This window comes from Phacochoerus africanus, chromosome 2 (genome assembly GCF_016906955.1).
Source record: "Phacochoerus africanus isolate WHEZ1 chromosome 2, ROS_Pafr_v1, whole genome shotgun sequence".
NCBI classification, from domain to species: Eukaryota; Metazoa; Chordata; class Mammalia; order Artiodactyla; family Suidae; genus Phacochoerus; species Phacochoerus africanus.
This window is the reverse complement of record NC_062545.1, coordinates 50,430,841-50,453,304: the sequence shown is the minus strand read 5'-3', so window position 1 is coordinate 50,453,304 and position 22,464 is coordinate 50,430,841. Positions and strand designations below refer to the sequence as shown.

The 22,464-nt window shown below is 37.5% G+C and overlaps 1 protein-coding gene across 1 annotated transcript in view; it reads left to right on the top strand.

Moving 5' to 3' along the window:
- Positions 1-4,348: 4,348 nt before the first annotated feature.
- COL9A1 (collagen type IX alpha 1 chain) overlaps positions 4,349-22,464 on the top strand; it is a 94,106-nt gene continuing 75,990 nt past the window's right edge. The window contains exons 1-5 of the mRNA XM_047760117.1: positions 4,349-4,362; positions 4,858-4,931; positions 6,427-6,504; positions 6,638-6,770; positions 13,249-13,645. Of these exons, the coding sequence (XP_047616073.1) occupies positions 4,349-4,362; positions 4,858-4,931; positions 6,427-6,504; positions 6,638-6,770; positions 13,249-13,645 (696 nt within the window). The remainder of the gene's footprint in view (positions 4,363-4,857; positions 4,932-6,426; positions 6,505-6,637; positions 6,771-13,248; positions 13,646-22,464) is intronic.

The window sequence follows — 22,464 nt, the reverse complement described above, 5'->3', positions numbered from 1 at the left end:
AATATAAATGGACTAAATTCTTTAATCAAAACACATAATGAGGCTGAATGGATAAAAAATCCAAGACCCATCATCTGTTGCTCACAAAAGACCTGCTTCAGAAAGGAAAGAAAATTGAGTAAGGACACACACAACTGAAAGTGAATGGATGAAGAAAGATATTACATAACTATGGAAAGGAAAAATAAGCTGGTGTAGATATATTCATGTCAGACAAAATAGACTTTAAAACAGAGATGATAATAAAAGACAAAGAAGGACATTACATAATGATAAAGGGGTCAATACAGTAAGAAGATATAACATTTATACATAAGTATGCACCCAACATAGGAGCATCACTAATTATTAAGGAGATGCATATCAGAACCACAATGAAACGTCACCTTGCATTTATTAGAATGGCTATTATCCAAGAGACAAGAAATAACAAGTCTCGGAAAGGATGTGGGGGAAAAGAATCCTTCTTACACTGTTGGAGGGACTATAAATTGGTGCGTCTACTAATTCAAAAATATATATGCACTTCTATGTTTGTTACAGCATTATTTATAGTAGTCAAGAGGTGAAAATAACCCAAGTGGCCATGTCTACATTCAGCAATGGATAAATAGATAAAGAATATGTGGCATTTATATATACACATGTATATAAATACATACATAAAATGTAAATGCTACTACTATTTATATATTTTATAAATATATAACATATTATATATATATATATATATAAATACTACTCAGCCATAGAAAGAATGAAATCTTAGGATTTGTGACAATATGGATGGAACTTGAGGGTACTATTCTAAGTGAAATAAGTCAGATGGAAAGACAAGTACTATACGATTTCACTCATATGCGGAATCTTAAAAAACCCCAACAAATTAACAAACAAATCAAAACAAAAACAAACTCACACATACAGAGAATATATTGGTGGTTACCAAAGGTGTAGGGTGTTGATGGGGGTGTCATTAAAATGGTGGTGATTGAGGGTAACCAGATCTTTGGTGTTGATCATTTTGTAGGGTATATGGCTGTCAAATTTTAATGTTGTATGCTTGAAATTCTATAATGCTACATGCTAATTTTACTTTATTGAAAAATATTTCATCTCTTTTATGAAAAATGTCCCAGTGCTCCTGGACTGGGTTCATTCTTGTTTTCAGTGATGCTGCAGCCTCTTTCACTTGCTACTTTACAGTCCTTTTTATATTGGATTCCCCACTGGGCCTTGGACTTCCTCAGGGCAAGGCTGTGTTTATTCATGTTTTTCATCTCTTCAACTCTTAGCACTTGGTAGGAGTGGCATATACTTGGCATATATAATGATTCAAGAAGTGTTTGTTGAATGATTGAAATGAAAGAACATAGATGATTAAGGAAGATAATTATTTGTGATGATGTTTCCCAATTTACACTGTAAGTAAATTAAATTGGGGGTTTACATAAAGGGAAAGATTAATGTGTATGTATATTGTGTAGGGCATTGTGTGTTTGGGAGGGGAGGAAGGAAGTAAAAGGGAGTGAAAACACAATTCTTCTGAATCAAGTGCTTTTACTTACAAAATAGCTAATTTAAAATATCAAGCTGTATTGCTGCATTTACAGCCAGATATGATTGACCAGATTTCAGTTCCATATGGTTCTTCAGGATCAGAACTGTTAGGTAAATTTAGGGAACAGAGTTAATGATGAAAAATCTTGTGTGCCTATGATTTTAGGGAGCAGCCTGACCTAATGAGAATAGTGTGGGGTTCGCACTGCTTCCTGTGAGACTCCAATGTCATATAGGAAATATAATTAATAAAAAAATGGAAGTAAGAGGAGAAAAAAGTGTCCCTAAATTTGTGTGCGTGAGATAAAAATATCTTGTTTTCTCTGGATTTACATTCTTATTAATAGAGCTGCTGCTTGCTTTTCATCATCTTAAGTAAAACTGCCAAGCTGGAAGGAAGCCAAGCCACTTATAAGCAAGCCCATTTTCTTTTCTATTCTTTTATCTTTTATTAAAAGCTCACCATCACTTGCTTTCAGATCCCAGCTATAGAGGATTCTTCAAAGTGAGAGTGGGTGGGGGCAAAAGCAGCAGTGATATCTCTAAAACACTTAACAAAAGGATTTCTCAAACACTAATTCCACAGGGAAATCTTCTTTCCCAGTGTAATAGTCTCTATCTTTATTGCAGACAGAGAATCCCTTTGGAAAAGAGCCTTTTCCCTGTGGATCTAGGGCTGGCTGACTCTGTGTGATTTAGGATGTCAGGAGGTCCTCAGGAGCATTCTCCTCCGATGTCCTACCAGTAGAGGTTCAGTTCTTTGGATGAATAACAGGCTGCATTTATATAAGATAAGCCCTGTTCAATTTACAAGAGTAAGCCTGGCTAGGACCATTTGTAATTCTGTAACTCAGCCAAAGTGGCTGCCCTAGGAAATCGTAACTTTGATAGTTGGAAGGAGAACGACAGGGCCTTGTGTAAAGCCCTAGACAACAGCAGGAAACAATGTGCTGCTGTAGGGTGTGGGACGGGGGTGGAGACAGGACTCCTTCAGGTAGGTCATGAGTAGAAAAGCCATGGAGAACAAAAAGACATTGAAATTCACCTAGCTCTCAGCTTGTCAGGCCACAATCTCCAGCAAGTCAAGGGAGATAGAAGAGGGAAGGATTTTTTTTTGAAAACAAACAAAAAATAAGAAATAGTATTACCTATTTTGCAGTGAAATAATTTTTTTTCTCTTTTTATGGCCACACCTATGGCATTTGGAAGTTCCCAGGCTAGGGGTCGAATTGGAGCTGTAGCCACCAGCCCTATGCCAGAGCCACAACAATGCCGGATCCTCAACCCACTGAACGAGGCCAGGGATCAGACCTGTGTCCTCTTTGATACTAGTTGGGTGTGTTACTGCTGAACCACAATGGTAACTCCTAAAAAAATTAATTAATTTAAAAATTAAAGAGGATTTCCCTGGTGCCTCAGAAGGTTAAGGATTTAAGTTATCACTGCTGCGGCTCAGGTCAGTGCTGAGGCATGGGTTCCATCTCTGGCTGGGGAGCTTCTGCATGTCCTGGGTGTGTCCAGAAAAACCAAAACCGAAAACAGCAATAACAAAATTAAATACATTTCAAGGAAGCAAAACTACCTCATGCCAGATACCCTGACCTATAAGGATCATTGGATCCTTTGACCCTCAAAGTCCTTGATTTTGGACTGGACCATCCTGAGTGGGTGGGGTGGGGGCTCCCCTTGCAACTGCTGCTCAGGTTCTGGAGAGAGGGTGGGCTTTGTGTGACAAGGTGCTTATAAGAATCTCTTTTCAGGTCTTGTCATTTACTCTCAACATGTCTATAGATGATAATGTGTTGTTGATTTCCAAGGATATTCTGCTTAGCTCTGGTACTGTAACTGTAGAGTTTAAGAAGAAATAAGACCTGGGGGCCTGACTTTATATTTTATCAACATTTCCAGCCATCCAGTAGAGAGAGCTCGTGAGGGCTGAGTAAGTTAGTTGTACAACTTTGAATGAGTTACTTCCTTTTCTGTGCCTCAGTTATCTCATCTCTAGAAGAGGAATAGTTTTAGTCTTACTTTACAGCGTTGTGAGAATTAAACACTATCAGGCTTCAAGTACATTCAATAGAGGGGTGTCCATGGCAGGGTATTAGCTACAATGGTGATGCTGATGGGAAATAATAATGGTTCTCCTGAGCCAGAGGACAGCTCTGCCATCTTGTTTAATTGTCTTAAACCAGTATTTTGGGGAAATATTTTCAACTTGTTTTGCAGTTAAGTCATCTGAGTTACAGACAGATTAACTAATTTGCTCAAGGACATATACCTAGAAAGCTTCAGAAAAAACAGGATTCAGCCTTAGATTGGCAGAGCACCGAGCCCCATGTGAATTCCCACATTCTTGCCTTCCAGTGAGCCCCTCTCCATCCCAGTCCTCTGAAAGCTTGCAGTGTATTCCTATAGCAGTTCTCAAAGCATCCACTGTATTGCTATAGCAGCTTGCCTGGGTTTTTCTCCACATCCTGATTTTTTTTTTCCTCCAGCAAACTCTCTCTTGCTAATCCCTCTTTCAGTATAACCTTGTTAGCTTTGGGGACACACCCCTAGCTAAGCCTGGTCTTACAGGGCAGCCTCTCTCCACCCCTTCCCCCTGCTTTGGCTTAAAGTGTCACCAGATGCCTCTGGTTCACTCCCTTTGCTTTTAGCCCTCACAGGGGCAGGAGGGACCACAGCTCAATCTTAGAGTGGCAGTGAAGGGGTCGTGGGGGAGCACTGACTCCCCTACAACCCCTCCTTCATTGAGACTGTTGGCAACAAAGGAAAGTCGGTTGGGAAGATGACGAGCTTCTGGTAAGACCTTGATATGGAAAAGGGTGTTGGGGAGACTTGGTTGGGGACCCTCGGAAAGAAGGGTCTTGCGCTTTTGTTGTAGTGGTAGGAGGAGAGAGAGACAGATACAGAGTCAGAGACATAGAGAGATAGATAAGAGCATGAGACAGAAAAGAGCAAGTGTGAGAGATGAGAGACAGAGGAAGAAGGAAAAAGAGACAGCCACCAAAATGGGGAGGCAGAAAAAAGGAAGATAGAAGAAAGCAGACATAAGGAAACAGGTGTAGAAACAGTGAGACAGGTAGATATGGAGAAAGTGAGATAGAAGAAACAATAGTCTCATGATCATTTTAGAGTAGGAGCTGGACATGTGAGGATTTACTAAAGATAATGGAAAAAGTAAACTATACTGAGGATTGATCACTTGGATTCATTAGATGTGCCACATTTAACATACTTAAATAGTCCCCATCTGGATGGACTCCTGTTTGAGTCATTTTCTTCTCTCCCCTTCAGGAAAATTCCAGTTTTCTTCTTCGTATGCAGTTTCCTGGGATCCTGGGGATCCACGACTGTCAAGCGTCGCCCAAGTAAGGGCCATAGTTTCTAGATTTCAAAATATTACTTGTTCCCAGAAAGTATCAGCCAGGGCTGTGGCTGAGTGAAACATCAAGGGTCATTTACACCCTCATTCTTCAACACTGCTTTGGACATAGGTGTACTCTATGTCCAAAGCAGGCTGGTTTTCTGTGTTTAGTGCTGCCTATGGAAAAGTCCTGGCTGTGATCACAGTTGGGCAAGAAACCTAATCTGTGTGATCCAACACCTAGTGCAGCACCCACCTGATTTAGTGGTAATTGGTAATGTTGGATGGATGGATGGGTGAGTGGATGGATGGACAGACAGACAGATGGATAGAAGTTAATAATCTGGAGTCAGGGGAGTTCCCGTCGTGGCGCAGTGGTTAAGGAATCCGACTAGGAACCATGAGGTTGTGGGTTCGGTCCCTGCCCTTGCTCAGTGGGTTAACGATCTGGCGTTGCCATGAGCTGTGGTGTAGGTTGCAGACATGGCTCGGATCCCGCGTTGCTGTGGCTCTGGCGTAGGCTGGTGGCTATGGCTCTGATTCGACCCCTAGCCTGGGAACCTCCATATGCCGCGGGAGCGGCCCAAAGAAATAGCAAAAAAAGACAAAAAAAAAAAATCTGGAGTCAGAAGAGATGTAAAGAGTATGTTTAATATCCTGAAATGGCTGAACCAACGCTGTGTAACTGGAAAATGCTTTTTCTGCAATCTAGGAAATGTCTGTCATTAGGTGAGTCTTAGCAGGGCACCAAAGTTGGACAGTTACAAGAAGTCTCTTGTGTTGTTGAAAAAAACTGTCCCTCCCTACAACCTTTCACTTGTATAAGAAATACCCAATTTCATCCCAGGATTTCTCATCCTTCTTGTGATTGTGGGTTTAATTCTCCTCAAAATTCTTCTTCTCATTACCCTTTCCCATTCTAGGATGCTGATAATAGTCTAGTTAGAACACTTACTTGATGTTAGAATGAATTTATGAAATTAAACTCATCCTCTATATTTTACTTAGGGTTAGTGAACCCTAATACATCCTTAACTCCTTCCTCTACTTGAAAAATGTTCTTAAGAACTCCACTCTTCAAAAGTGCCATTGAACTGGCTCTGGATTCTCTTAGGATTTTTAAAATTTGTGATGTTTAAAGGAATATTTTCTAGCCCAAACCACCAGAAGTTTTCCAAACAGGCTTCTGACACTGTGCCATTCAGAACATCATGTGGCTCTCGTTCCAAAAGGAACAAATTCCAAACTTCCCCAAAGGGAACATTTTCCTAACACAAATTATTAAAGCAACTTTGTGCCTTGCCTCCCTACCAGGATGGGTTGAAGATGAATAAATTACAATCATAGAGTCATAGAGTTAAAGCCAAATACATTACTTGTAAGTAAGCTGTGTAATACAATATTATACTTTAAATAGATGCTCAGCTCTTTTTATTATCGACATATCCCAATGATCCCTGTAGGGAATGAGGTAGAATGACATACTATCTCTTTTTCAGGGTTTCCTGTCAATTCAAATTCTAATGGTGAAAATGAACTCTGTCCAAAAGTCAGGATTGGACAAGACGATTTACCAGGTGAGTAGCAGTGTGTCATATTGAAATGCATGATTTCTATAAACCTACCTGATATAATCTTTTATTTGGGAAGGTTGTAAGGGAATGAATCCAATCTCATTTTAGACTTTAATTTTGTGTTCCCTTTCTGTAGGGTTTGACTTGATTTCTCAGTTCCAGATAGACAAAGCAGCATCCAGAAGAGCTATCCAGAGAGTAGTGGGATCAACTGCATTGCAAGTGGCTTATAAATTGGGAAAAAATGTAGACTTCAGAATTCCAACTAGGTAACATAAAGAATACCTTATTTAATTATCTGCCTCAAATGAAATTTAAAAAATGAGAATCTATCCAATTTTAGAGAGCCTTCTCATGCGCAATGTCTCTTGGATCATGATTTTATTTAAAGATGAAGGAATTTATTTACCTACCTATCTTTAGTGCCTGAATATGTGAATGTTCTTCATGTTTTCAGCGTGTAATTTACTTTCCATTCCAGGAAAAAAAAAAGTCACTGAGACTATTATACATTGATTCAGAACATGTTCTTATTACTTTGCTCTCTGTTTTTCTATAATTTGTCTGGTTTTGCCTGAAAGGACCCTCTGTGAAAAGTGCCAGAGTTTAAGCATAAATTTAACTAGAAACCACTGAGTGGTTTGAAGACTCACAATGGCGCTGTTCAAGCATCCTGGTGCTGAAATAGATCCACACATCCAATTCCGGGCTCTTGGCAGGAACAAAGCAAAAGCAAAACTAGAATAATGATACCAATGGTAGTGATAATACTTTAAAAAATCCTGAATCTCCTTCTTTGGAACCAAGCCTTTTCTTTTTAAATTATTTATAACTGAAGTGCTTCAGTGCATGTGTAAGTATTGAGTCACGCTATTATTATGAATGAGTTTCAGGGTTTTCAGTTTTCTATGACCTAAATACCTGAAATGTGATGATAATGATGATGATGATAATGATGATTGTATGTTTTAGGGCATTGCAAAAATAGAATTAAGCTTCCTTTGGCATATGAACAATAACATTAGGGCTTTGATAGAAATTAAGGTATAAAGGTAAATAATGATTAATTAGAACTGTAAAAGAATATTACAGAAACTCTAAATGTTTATAATAATGAAAATTTTGGTGAAATAATAATATTCTGATATGGTGCCAGATTGCAGATAGGAATTCATGTTTCAAATCGAACATACTGTATTTTGTAAAACAAAAATAATGCACTGTATAAGCTCATTTTATAGATTTACCAATTAATATCAAGTTGCCTCCTCATTATAATTTTGCATTGGGGACATTATTATTCATATTTCATGGTGGAGGAAAGTAAGGCCAGAAAGTTTAAGTAACTTGCAAAAGGTTACAGGGTTAGGAGGTGCTGGGAGTATTGAAACCCAGGTGGAATTGTTTCAGAAGCTGTGCTTCTAACCACTATCCCATACTGACTCTGGAAACCAGTCACATTTTGGAAAGATTAAAGGCATAATAGTCACTGACTTTTTTCCTTATATTTTCATGTACATAAGTGCTATACACACACACACACACACACACACACACACACACACATATTTTTAGGGCATATAGAAGTACCCAGGCTAGGGACCAAATTGCAGCTACAGCTGCCAGCCTAGGCCACAGCTACAGCAACACGGCATCTGAGCTGCATCTTTGATCTACACCACAGCTCACGGCAATGCTGGATCCTTGACCTACTGAGTGAGGCCAGGGATCGAACCCACATCCTCACGATTACTAGTCGGGTTCTTTACTGCTGAGCCACCATAGGAATTCCTGGATATGTCCTTAAATAAGCTTTAGAATACTTTGGCTTTTCTTTCTTTAATAAAATAATTAAATATAACACAAGACCCTCAATGCTGACCTAACTTTCTGTCCTATAATTTAAAGTACAAAATCTAGAGTGTTATTAACTCTAATTTCAGAGGTTGATACACCTGAGATCATGCAGCCTGCGTACCTCCTCATCACCTAGAGCGATCACAAAATAATTTTCATAGGCTACAACCAATGTCCTGTATTCTGTCTCCTTGACTCCCTGCCACCACAAAGACTAAAAGACATTGTTTTACTGGCAAGACATATTAAGATATGAAGAAAGAAAGAGGAAGGAAGTAGAAAGGTGAGAGTAGGAGAAAGAAATAAAAAGACAAGGAAGAGAGCCAGAGGGCTGAGATAGAAGGAGTCCCTTGAGCAACTTACTTGACTGTCTTTGACTAGTTTTCCTCAGTTTAAAATTAGGAATAAAAATCACGATGTCATTGGATTGCCATGAAGAGTAAATGTTAATAAATGAAGAGGGCCTGAATTGAGCCTGGTACACAGCAGTTTTAATGAAATGTTTACTGTAAGTAGCGGAGAGCTTACTAGTGAGAGGAGAGACATGCAGACTTCTCTCCTTAGTGGGTTCTTTCTTTCGAGCTGCCCTCCAAGTCCTGTTCACTCAAGAAAGTCAGAGACTGGAATTGCTCTCAGACCAAGCATGCAGTAGACTGTCTTGGTTTTTAAGGGAAGTTCTGTGCTGTAGACTACAGACTCTGAGGGAGTGAGAAGGAACTACTAGCAGGATCTTGGTGGGAGGGAGAGTATAGCATATGGAGCTAATGTTACCACGTCACATTTTATCCTTATTTATCTTTTCATTTTTTAAAAATATTAGGAGCCATGTAATTTTGATGCTTTTTATTCTTTATTTTAGGCATAAAGAGTTTCATATTCTCAACTCGTTTTTTTTCAAACATGTTCTGTTTGTTTGCCTTAACAAATACAATCCTTGGCTTTTCTTTGGGTTAAGGTCATAAATGTTTCGAGATCCAAAGACTTCTTATATTTTATTCAAACCCTATGCTTTTTCTTTTAAGGTATTCTGTGCCGATTGTAACATAATGAAATAAATCTTTTATAGATTCAGCTTCTTTTAAATTATGGATGATGTCAAGTTTACTTATCGATGTGCAAAGCATATTTGCAAGAATAGAATCTCAGGTGTCCAAAAAAGTCAATGGGACTGTCATATAAATTAGACTTGTTACAATTTTTAAATGATCTTAGGCATACACAAATACATACATATATATACATATATACACACACACATATATATATATATATAATTAGTCTGAACACTAAAAGGAATTTTCTCTTCTCACCATGTTTCTCCTTTTAACTCTTACTGCATTGACCTAGTTTAAAGGATAATAATGTGATAATCTTGATTATATTTGCACACCACACACATATTATATTCATATACATTGAGAAAGAGAGGAACATGGATACTTTTTACTTAACAATATATCTCTAAAGGAATTGTTCTTCTAGCAACCCCAACCACCCCTCATTTGAAAAATATTTTTGGCCCTACGTGACCAGGTCAGAGGTAAATTAAGACATTTCGTCATATACTACCTTCAACATAATCTCTTTACTCATTTAGCAGGAAAGACTGGAGGAAGCACAACTGGGAGAGATCTTTCAGTTAACCTCATAATGTCTTTGCAAAAGAGTCACATGAGGAAGTTACTGTGACTTCCAGAATCAAAACAAAGCATACTTGTTTCTTCTAGGGGCAGATGAAATTCTACAACTTGCTCAGAACATCTTTAAACAAATATACAGGGGACTCAGATAAGTGTTTTAAAAGCCTATAAAATTAATGCTTTAAAGAAGAGAAAATAAAACATTAGGATTTATCTTCCTTCTTGGAAAACCTCACCTCAATATTATCTATCTTGAATTAACCCCCCAAAATTCCTTGATTGTCTTGCTAAATTCAGGTCATTAATTAAAAAGAATACTCAAAAGAACATATTTGTAATTTAAATGGATCCTTGCCAAATTTCACCATTGAATATAACTTTTAAAACTTATCAGGAGTTCCCGTCGTGGCGCAGTGGTTAGCGAATCCGACTAGGAACCATGAGGTTGCGGGTTCGGTCCCTGCCCTTGCTCAGTGGGTTAAAGGATCCGGTGTTGCCGTGAGCTGTGGTGTAGGTTACAGATGCGGCTTGGATCCCACGTTGCTGTGGCTCTGGCGTAGGCTGGTGGCTACAGCTCCGATTAGACCCCTAGCCTGGGAAACTCCATATGCCGCAGGAGCGGCCCAAGAAATGGAAAAACAAAACAAAACAAAACAAAACCTTATCTCCCAGCTCCAAAATAATTGAGGTTGGTTAAATGAGATGTATAAACTTCCATCAGATTTTTATAATTATACAGTAGGCAATATCTTATACTGTCACTAGTGAACCTTAGTTTCTTCTCTAGAGGGTCTTCTGGAATAGGTATATTTTGAAAAATCTAAAGCCAAAAGAAATAAACTGAATTTATATTAAAAACAAATATTGAAATATATGTTACACATCCTCATTCTGGGAAAATAGAATACTAAATAGTTCTTATATATGATATTTCTTCTTTACCTCAAAACTGAATCTTTTTAAATGTATATATTAAAACCTCTTGCACACTTGACAATCATAAAGTATATTTAATGAATTGAAAGCTTTTCAGTAAGAACAACAAACACCACCAGTAATCATTTAAAAAAATGAACTGAAAGAGGACTTCACTCAGTATTATAAATAAAAACCAAAGTCATATTAGAAAATAATGGCTTGGAGTTCCTGTTGTGGCTCAGAAATTACATAGTGCTGTGAGGATGCAGGTTCAATCCCCGGCCTTACTCAGTAGGTTAAGAATCTAGCATTGTGGCAAGGTGCATAGTAGGTTGCAAATGCAGCTCCGATCTGGCATTGCTGTGGCTGAAGGGTAGGCTGGCAGCTGCAGCTCCAAATAGACCCCTAGCCTAGGAACTTCCATATGCTGCAGGTTTGGTTCTAAAAAGAAAAAGAGAGAGCGAGCAGGAGAGAGAAAGAAAATAATGTCTAAAAGAAGTACTAGGATAGTGAAAGAGTACTCAAAAATTTTCACATTTTTGTTATTTTTATTTAACTAACAAAGCAAATGAAATTTGTTGATATATTGACCCATGCTATTAAAAGTTTTCAAAAATATTTGCAGTAAAGGAAGTTATATGTTTGCTTAAGCTGTTATAAAGGGTGATAAAATTTTATACTTTAAAGTCAAAGCAAGAATTGAAAATCATAGTAAGCTATTTTCACTTAGAGCTAAACATTCTTGGGACCAAGGAATTTGTTGGTTTAGAAATTCTTGACCCCAGGAATATTTTTAAAATGCAACTAGCCAAAACACATATACCAATATAATAAGGTTTTTTTTTTTTTTTTTTTTTTTTTTATGGCCACACCTATGGCATATGGAAGTTTCCAGGCTAGGGGTTTAATTGGAACTGCAGCTGCCGGCCTATGCTACAGCCATGGCAAAGGCCTATGCCACCCAGATCCAAGCCATGACTGTGATCTATGCCACAGCTTGTGGCAACATTGGATCCTTAACTCACTGAGTGAGGCCAGGGGTCAAACCTGCATCCTCACGGAGACTATGTTGGGTTCTTAACCCACTGAGCCAAAATGGGAACTTTTTTATGTTATTCATATTAGTTTGTAACAAATTAAACTAGTATCCACTTAGATATTTCTTCTTGCCTTTTCTTCATTACACAAGAAGAGGACTATAAAATAGGAGTCTGACCTAAGGGAAGGTAATTTGGGGACTTTGGATCCTGGTCTGGAAATGGTCTAAGAAACATCAAACTTTATTCTTTAGCAAAGAAAATTAATTGCCATCTAGTTTTGCTAGGATTTCTCCTTTGCTTAGGAATTTTTCTATGCTTAAAGGAGGAAGATAAAAGGATGCAAGCTTTAAGCCCTTGAAGGTAAAGATGTAAAGGTGGTGTTTACATTTACTATATCTTGATTTTTTAAAGTTCAGTCTTCAGCTTCAACAGAAGACCTAGGTAGCTGGTGCAGCTCCAGATGGCTGTCTTCACAGAGACAGGAGATGCCCAAGGGACACTGAGGGTCTTATGCCGCTATTTAAAGCAGTAAAGGAAGTGGCCAAAATACAGATTTAACTGGCAGTTTAAGGAACAACTGGGTTGGAGTAGAGAAGTAATAACTGGTCAACTTTCCCTTGTCACACCTTGGGTGACAAGCAATCAACAGCTATTTTAACATTAGACTTTGAACTCCCCGGAAAAAACAAACATTCTCAGAGTGAAGTGGTGTCTCATGTCTGCGCAATGATTGATTCTCAAAATGCTCCTGTGAGTCTAGGATGTGCTTGGGGAGGGGAAAATCCAAGCAATTGTGGTAATAACAAGTAATCATATTACATTAAAATAAAATTTCAAGAACCTGCCTTAATCAAAGGGTCTCACAAACTAGTAGAGCTGATTTGGATTCCAAAATGATCGTGTCTCTCATTGGTGAAAGAATTGTAGCCCAGAACTTTGCAAGAATGTGTTTTTTGGCAGAATGTATTTTTTTGAGGTGGAATTGCTGAACAGTAGCTCTTTAGGTAGCATAAATAGTAATATTGTTGGGATTATGTGGTATTTGGGAACCCTCCTTAGCTATGAGGGAGGTTTTTTCAATGTGTATTTTAAGAGGAGCATTCATGTACATAAGCGATTGAACTTCTATGAAGGTCTTTATGAACAGCCATGAAAGGAAAAACAGTACATGGTTTTTCACACTGTAGCCTTTCCGTAAGTCTAGAATCTAAAATAGCATAATTAGGAAATATGGTAATACACCTGGGTACAGCAAATAAGATTTATATTTACTGTTTTAAAATTTTACTCAGGCAATTGTATCCCAGTGGGCTGCCTGAAGAATACTCCTTTCTAACCACTTTTCGGATGACTGGAAGCACACTTGAAAAGAACTGGAGCATTTGGCAGATTCAGGATTCCTCAGGGAAGGAGCAAGTTGGCGTGAAGATAAATGGCCAAACAAAATCAGTTGCATTTTCATACAAAGGGCTGGACGGGAGTCTCCAAACTGCGGCCTTTTCGAATTTGCCCTCCTTGTTTGATTCCCAGTGGCATAAGATCATGATTGGTGTGGAAAGGAACAGCGCAACTCTTTTTGTTGACTGCAACAGGATTGAGTCCTTACCTATAAAGCCAAGAGGCCAAATTGATGTTGATGGCTTTGCTGTGCTCGGAAAACTTGTGGACAATCCTCAAGTTTCTGTTCCGGTAAGTATACAACCACACCTTAAGGGAGATTAAAACAAACCCAGGTTGGTAAAAATTCATACCTCAGACATCTTTGAAAATCACCTGAATGTCTTAAACAGTAAACAGTTATTCATCTTTTCAAAAAGCCTTCAGTGCCTCTTTTGAACATAGAATGTGCCAGATGGGACAGGGAATCAGAGCAAGTTAAGTAGAGGCTCTTGGTCCTGAGGAGATTTAAGTCTACTTGGAAGATGCTCCATGCTCACCTGGAGCGCCCAGAATCTTTGAGGCAAAGTGAAAGAAGCTCTTCCTGGGGTGGTACATAACCAATGAGTATATTCAGAGTAAGGTTGAGTGGTGGACTCATTTAGTCAAGAATTCCATGCTTCTCAGAAGCAGTGAACCTTGAAATGGAAGGATTTGAGTTGATGGAAGAAGACAGTGTATTCTATTTGAGAGGTAAAGCATGAAAGGACAAAATGAAGAATAAATAGACCACATTCAAAGATCTGGAGCCTGACTGGTTTGGATGAAACATGTATGTGAAAATGTGAGTGAGAATGTGTGAGGGGGAGGTGCAGGATCTAACTGCAGTAGTGGGAGGTGAGATTAGGAAGCTGTATGCTATCTAATCAACAGGAATGAAAATTAGGTACACAGCACAGTATTTATTTATTTAGAAGATATTTTATGACATACTATGAAAGTAAAGGATTTTAGAGCTCTGTTCATAATTTTGCTGTAGAGACCCACTAATATAAAGGTAAAGAATTATCTAATGACACAATAATTGTGGCAACTAGTGCCATATAGATCTATCATATTGAATTGTTAAACTTTCACTGAGAAATCCTTTAAAAGGATATTTTATAATATTGTGACAGGAGTTAAAAAAATATGTCTTACAGGGTAAGTGATCTTTTGAAAAAAAAAAAGGAAAGTCTTGAGAACTCAATGAATAAACTACTGATGCTCCTTCCCTCTCTTGTATAGAGCAGTTAAATTCCACTCACAAAACCCACATCCTGGAGTGTAGCAGGGGTGATACAATGATTTTGAATGGTTCCTGTGCACTTCTCCAAAGAAAAAAAGGTTATCGAGCATCTCAGTAATGGAATTGTTCAAATAACTTATTTTCAAGGGAAGAATTGTGATTAGTGTGAAGAGTAGTGTGAAATTTCTATATTCTGTGATGGACAGGAAGCAATTTGTAACAGCTGCATTACTGTTCTGGCTTGTAGTCACTTGAGAAAATATTTCTCCAACTAATGAGTTATCGCACCTCAAGCATCTGGGTTAGAAAATCAGTGGGACCACTGTTGTGCCATCTTGAAATTCTGTGCAGCAAGCTCTTGGCAATGGCATTGGAGCGGTTTTAAGACAGCACAACTTCTGCCATATCTATGTCACTTTTGGACCACCAGGGAGGGGAAGGAGACCTTAGAGTACCTCCTCAGTGTGATGAAGATCAAGTACTTGTATAATTGATTTATTAAGTCATAGTTCATGAAAAACATTTCAGGTCATTACAACTTTGAATTCTGCATGCTAGGATGCCATTAAATTGTCCAATAGCCAGAGCAGAAAAGTCTCAGTATTTCTTCATTATATTATCATCTAGCCAATAATGTTATAGCTGACTAGGTTTTCTGCTGAGAGTGGTCTCACATCACAGCTGGGAACAGCTAAGTCCCGTTAAAATCATCTCTTTTATTCTGGCATGTGTGGGGAATGCAACAAAGAACCGGCAGCTGTATTACATTTTACTTTTGGTCCACCAAGGAGGTTTTCAAAAGCAGCACATGGTCAATGTTGAAAGTATTTGAAACAGGTATGAATAATTTTTCCTTCATACTGAATTCTGACTCCACCACCGGGAAACACAAAAGAGGCTTGAGCCTAAGGTCTCATTCAAGTCCCATATTTGATGATGTGGTGGGGGTTGTGGTGGTGACAAAAACTGAAATAGATCAAGGTTTTAGACCAAAAAATTCCAACTTACATCCAAGGACAGACAGTGACAATGTCAAACTCAAACTTGTCACCAAAACATATTCCTCAACTTTACACTCTGTAGGACAAAGAGGTAGAAAATTCTATGTAAGTAGATCCCATGTATACTTTTTTAGCATCTTAATGCCCTTAATATACCAGTGTGAAATTATAAAAAATGCTTTTATTTCCCTTAACTTATTTTATCCTTTCAACAATTTCATGAGATAACTAGCACAGACAGGATGATCTCCACTTTTCAGTTTTAGAAGTGACCTCACAGAGGTTTCTTGGTAATAAACTGATTTTTAGTCAAAAAATCTCTAAACTACCTTATTTTATCTATGCCAATTAACTTTTCTGAGACAAACAAAAATATGTGTTTGTATTATATTCACATTTGTAATGCCTATCTTTCCTTATAAAGCATCTCATCACTTTCATTTTTGTTTTGTTTTCTTTGGCTTTTTAGGGCCTCGCTTGTGGCATATGGAAGTTCCCAGGCTAGGGGTTGAATCCGAGTGGCAGCTACTGGCTTACATCATAACCATAGCAACACCAGATCTGAGCCACCAATTCAACCTACACCACAGCTCATGGCAATGCCAGATCCTCAACCCACTGACCAAGGCCAGGGATCGAACCCACATCCTCATGGATACTAGTCAGATTCATTTCCAGGGCACCACAATGGGAATTCATGCATCATCACTTTCATTTTGGAAGGTATTTGTGATCTGCATAGATTTTTCAGTATTTACTTTGCAGGACAAATACTTTTTTTTTTTTTTTAAGAAGGAAGATCGTGCAGTATAAAACATATCCTCAGACATTAGTTCCACTTACTTGTTTATTCATTTAGCGAACATTCATTTTGTGCCCAAATACTGGGTGTATGGAGTTAAACAGGTCACAGATCTTGTCCTCCCAGTTTGGCAGACTGTGAGTGGTTAAGATGAGGAAACAATGGTTCCTGCTGTGGAGCAAAGGGATTGTGGCATTGTGAAGCGCTGGGACGCAATGTTCAATCCCTGGCCTGGGACAGTGGGTTAAGGATCTGGTGTTGCTGCAGCTGTGGCTTAGGCTGCAACTGTGGCGTGGATCTGATCCTTGGCCTGGGAATGCCATATACCTTGGAGCGGCCAAAAAAGGGGGAAAAAAAAAGATGAGTAAACCGTGATGTAATGTGGGAAGGACCACAGTAGCGGATGGAAGCCCAGGGAAGAGGCAGGGCGGGGAAGCATGTGAGTGAAGTCTAAGGATGTTTCCTAAGAGAGGTGGTGTCTGAGAGGGATCCTAGCGGTGAGTACAGTCACCCAGGAGAAGGCAAAGTCCAGTGTTCTAAGAAAAGGGACTCTCATGTGGGAATTTCCATTTTTATGAATTGTTCCCTTTTCAAGCCTTATCACTTTCCCCACACAGCTCCTCCCTTTTCTAGACCAAGAATTGTCCAATACTCATACAAATCCCCAGACAAACCCAAGTGCTCATAAATTTTCCCTATGCCCTTATTTTTATTTTATTTTATGGCCTATGATCTTCTCACTTTGGCTGAAATATGAAGTTGCTGATAATTACTAAGGTGACTGCTGGTCCCTTGGGAGACTTACAGGGTGATGAACATCAGTTTCCATGTATTCTGAGTGGTAGAAGATATATCCTGATAGGGGACTTTTCTCTTGATTTGGAGACAGTCAACATTTAATATTACTAGTGAGAAATTCTAAATTAAAATGAAATGTGCCAAGAAGTTCCTCTTGTGGCGCAGCAGAAACGAATTAGCATCCACAAGGACGCAGGTTAGATCCCTGGCCTCACTCAGTGGGTTAAGAATCCAGTGTTGCTGTGAGCTGTGGTGTAGGCTAGCGGCCACAGCTCTGACTTGACCCCTAGCCTGGGAATCTCCATATGCTATGGGTGTGACCCTAAAAGTCAAAAAAAAAAAAAAAAAAAAAGGAAAGAAAAAGAAAAAAAGAAATGTGCCAACAGCATGAAAGTAACAAATAACAGTGTATTTTTCCTGAAATTACATTCGTTCTAATCGTTGACACTCGACATTAATTGAATACTTTTTTCAGGATCAATACTTGCTTTTCTTTAGTAAAGAAAACTTCCATTCTAAAGATATTAACAGATGTCAAAATGTTGCCCTAGGAACTGCAGCATAAAAATGCAATAGAAAATAACATCTGATGAAGCACTGAGACTGAGACTAGTTGTATTATGCTTGTTTGTGATTTCTCTTGAAGTCGACCATCTTTTGTCTTTTTCCCTTTTCTAAATTGGAAAAGGAAACCTAATTCAAGAGGTTTTCATAAGGCTTGCAGTACAGCTGCTCACATGCTCTACAACTCAGACACCTTCGCATCACTCATGGTTATTTAGTGGGCTAAGAGCATTTATATTTTTTCCCAAAGTACTGCTATAATATGTTGTTAGTTTGATTTCATAGCAATAACTTCCATATTTCCTATTCACCTTTGTGCCTGTATTTTAGGATGGTGCCATTTATTTCACTGCAAAGCTCAGTTTCCTGGCAGCATACCATAAAAACATGTTATTTTATGGCAGGTTCTTTATTGTTAGTTGTCAGCACGATTGCCCAGGAGAGTTATTTGGTACAGCTCTATTAGAAAACAAAGTTAGCCTTTCTACCTTTTCAGGGATACACTCTAAGGGTCTGGGCTTGTTTGAGGGAGGAGGAAAGTATATGTGCCTTACAATTACTTGATTCAAGCCCTCTATTTTTTAACTTATACATATTCTGAATAAACCAATGTAGGATGTGATTAATCAGATAGATACAATGCTTTTAAAAATATATTTCAAATGTATTACTGGATGTTATTTTTGTTAAATTCAGAGAAAATGTGAGAGCAAATAGAAAGAGCCTATAAAACTGGTGATAGAGAAGCTGTTTGTCCTTTTCTCTACCCCATAGCATTAAATCATACTAATGTATGATTACTTTATGTGACCCCAATGTAAAAACAAAGAAAGTTTCAGGAATGATACTGTGGTAAAATAAATTATGAGGTTCTGATTAATATTATCTCTGATATTTGAGAAATAGTGTAAGAATGGTTATGTTGTCAGTGATTTAAGAAATGTCTAACTACAGGGCAAAATACCTGAACTATCAAGTTTGTTTATTATGTTTTTGATGAGTAGTTTTTACTAGTACTCTTTCACTTGAAAATATTAAATAAATACAAAAGAAATGGTAGTGTTGTTTGTATATATCCATAGAAAATACTTTTCATAACACTTTGCTCTGATTTGATCAGAGTATTTTTGAATGCAGACTGTTAATTTTTTGGAGATAAAACATAGCCTGCTACACTGTAACTTCAGCTGGATTTCCCACTAGGTGGCAATGAAACAAGAAAGAATACACAGAAAGAGTTGCTAATACTGCCATGACTGTGGAAAATTGCTAAATATGGCCTAACTTGCTTTTAATGGAAAATTGAAAATACTAAAAATTTTTTGGCCTGAGCTGTGCCCATGCACAGTGCTATTAGTATTTCTATTTATCTTAAAATGTGTACAGGCTAAGATGATAAAGATCATCAAGAAATCTTTGTTATATCAACTGGGTAGCTAGAAGGCATGAGATTAATTCCATAGCATTTTTCTTTCTCTTCATGTTAATCTCAATATGATTAGTTTCTTTGGTTACAACATGGTGTCAATAGAATTACAGGCTTTCAAAGCTATAGGAAACTTAAGTTTATGCGGTTCAAAACTCTCAGTTTATACATGAATAAATTGAAACCCAGACAGGGGAAGGAGGCTTACTCTAAGCTATAATCAAACCAGAAGGCAAATGCTATCAATTCTGTCTTCATTATATTTCTTATGCATTTCTATTTATTCATTCATTAACATTCAAGAACTGTTAATTCAACATCTGCCAAGTTATACACAGAAGTTAAAGCCACAATGGAGCTTATATTCCTTTTAGGGAGAAGAGACAGACACAAATAAATAAACTAATAAATTTATAGGTCATAAACACTATGGAGAAAAAAGAAGATGGAAATTAGAGTGTCTGGAGAGAAGGCCTCCTTGAGAAAAAAAAAAATACCATTTGGTAGAAACCTGGAGAAGTTGGGGGAAATAGTATGTATAAAATCTGGGGGAGGAGGATTCCAAGAAGAGAGAACAAGTTAAAAGGGACTGATCTTAGTGTTGTCTTCTGTGTTTGAGAAGAGCATGAGGGCCAGCATGGCTGAGATGAGATGGAGAAAAGATCATCATGAGGCTGGAGAGGTACTCTGATAGTGAGGGTGGCAAACTTTGTCATCACTCTGGCTTTGAGTGAGATGGAAAGCTATCATCATATGCATATATGTTTGTTTTGTTGTTTTTGTTGAGTTGTATGAGTTGTTTGTATATTTTGGAGATCAATCCCATGTCAGCTGCATTCTTTGCCAATATTCTATCCCATTCTGTAGATTGTCTTTTCATTTTGTTGATGATTTCCTTTGCCATGCAAAAGTTTTTAAGTTTGATTAGGTCCCATTTGTTTATTTTTGCTTTCATTTCTTTTACCTTGGAAGATTGATCTAAGAGAATATTGCTATGATTTATGTCAAAGAATGTTTTGCCTGTGTTCTAGGAGTTCTGGATTCAAGTCTGATATTTATGTCTTTAATCCATCTTAAGTTTATTTTTGTATATGGTGTGAAGGAGTGTTCTAATTTCAATAGTTCACATCCAGCTTTCCCCCACCATTTGTTGAAGACACTGTATTTTCTCCATTATGTAGTCTTGTCTCTTTGTCAAAAATTAATTGAAAGGTGTGTGGGTTTATTTCTGGGCTCCCTATTCTGTTCCATTGATCTATGTGTCTGTTTTCCTGTCATTACCACACTGTTTTGATTATTGTAGCTTTGTAGTGTAGTCTGAAGTCTGGAAGGGTTATATCTCCAACTTTGTTCTTTTTTCTCAAAATTGATATGGCAATTCTTAATCCTGTGTTTCCATATAAATTTTACATTTGTTTGTTTCAGTTCTGTGAAAAATATCATGGGTAATTTTGATAGAGATTGCATTAAATCTGTAGATTGTTGTGGGTAGTATGGCCATTTTAACAATATTAATTATTGCAGTCCAAGAGTATGGAATGTCTATTTCTTTGTAGCATCTTCAATTTCCTTCATCAATGTCTTATGGTTATTAGAGTATAGCTCTTTTACTTCCTTGGTTAAGTTTATTCTTAGGCATTTGATTCTTTTTAATGCAATTTTAAATATAATTTTTAAAACTTTTTCTGACATTTCATTGTTAGTGTAAAAGTATACAGCAGATTTCTTTATATTAATCTTGTATCCTGCAACCTTGCTGAATTCATTTTTTAGTTATAACAGTTTTTATGTAGAGATGTCAGAGCTCTTTATATAGGGTATCATGTCCTTTGCAAACAGTGAGAGTTTTATCTTTTCCCTTCCAAATTGGATATGCTTTATTTCTTTTCTTGCTTGATTTCCGTGGCTAGGACTTCCAATACTATGTTGGATACAAGTGGTGAGAGTGGGCATATTTGTTTTGCTCCTGAATTTAGCAGGAAGGCTTTCATCTTTTCACCTTTAGAATTATGTTGAATGTGGGTTTGTCATAAATGGTGCTTATTATGTTTAGATCTATCCTCTCTAGATCCAATTTGGTGGGAGTTTTTGCCATAAATAGATGCTGAATTTTGTCAAATGTTTTTTCTTCACTTATTGAACTGATCATATGATTGTTATCTTTTGTTTTGTTGATGTCAAAGTATATCATACTGTTTGATTTATATATGCTGAACCATTCTAGTGACCCTGGAATGAATCTAAATTGATCATGGTGTATTATTGTTTTTATGTATTGTTGGATTTGGTTTGTTAATATTTTGTTGAGGATTTTTTGTATCTGTATTCATCAAAGATATTGACCTATAATAGGTCAGTTTTCTTTTTTGTAGTGTCTTTGTCTGATTTTGATATCAGGATGATAGTGGTCTCATATAATGAACTTAGGAGTATTTCCTTCTCCTCAATTTTTTGAGAAGAATGAGTTTAAGTTCTTCTTTGTATGTTTAGTAGAATTCCAAGTGAAGCTGTCTGGTCCTTGACTTTTGTTTGCAGGGAGTTTTTTTTTTTTTTTTTTTTAAGATTCAGTTTTACTTTTAGTGGTCCATCTGTTAAAACTATGTTTCTTCTTAACTTGGTCTTGTCAGGCTGTATGTTTCTAGAAACTTGTACATTTCTTCTAGGTTGTCCAATTTGTAGGCATATCATGGTATTCTCTCTTTTCATTTCTATTGTTTCAATTGTAATTTTTCCACTTCCATTTCTTACTTTAACTGTGTCCTCTCTCTTTTCTTCTTGGTGAGCCTGGTTAGAGGTTTGTCAATTTTGTTTATTAAGAGGCGCTCTTAAGAGGCTACTGCAATAATTCTGCAGGCACAGTCTTGAATAAGGTGGTAGTGGTGGAGGTGGTGCAAAGTGGTCATATCCTAGTATATTTTGAGGGTAAAGCAAATGAAATTTTAAGTGTAAGAGAGAGAAAATAGTATCATGGATGCATCAATATTTTTGGTGTGAGTAATTGGAAGTATAGAGTTTCCATTTATTGAGACATGAAAGACTGTGGGAAGAGCAGGTGTCGTGAGAATATCAGGTGTTGGTTTGGAAGATGCAGGTTTGATTAGGAGTTTGATACCTCAGTGAAGATGCTGAGTAAGTAGTTAGATAAGTTCTGGAGTTCAAGATACAAGGCCAGCTGGGAGTAGAATTCCAGGAGCTGTCAACATACATGCATTCAAAGCCATGAACCAAGATGAAATAAACAAGAGCTGAGTA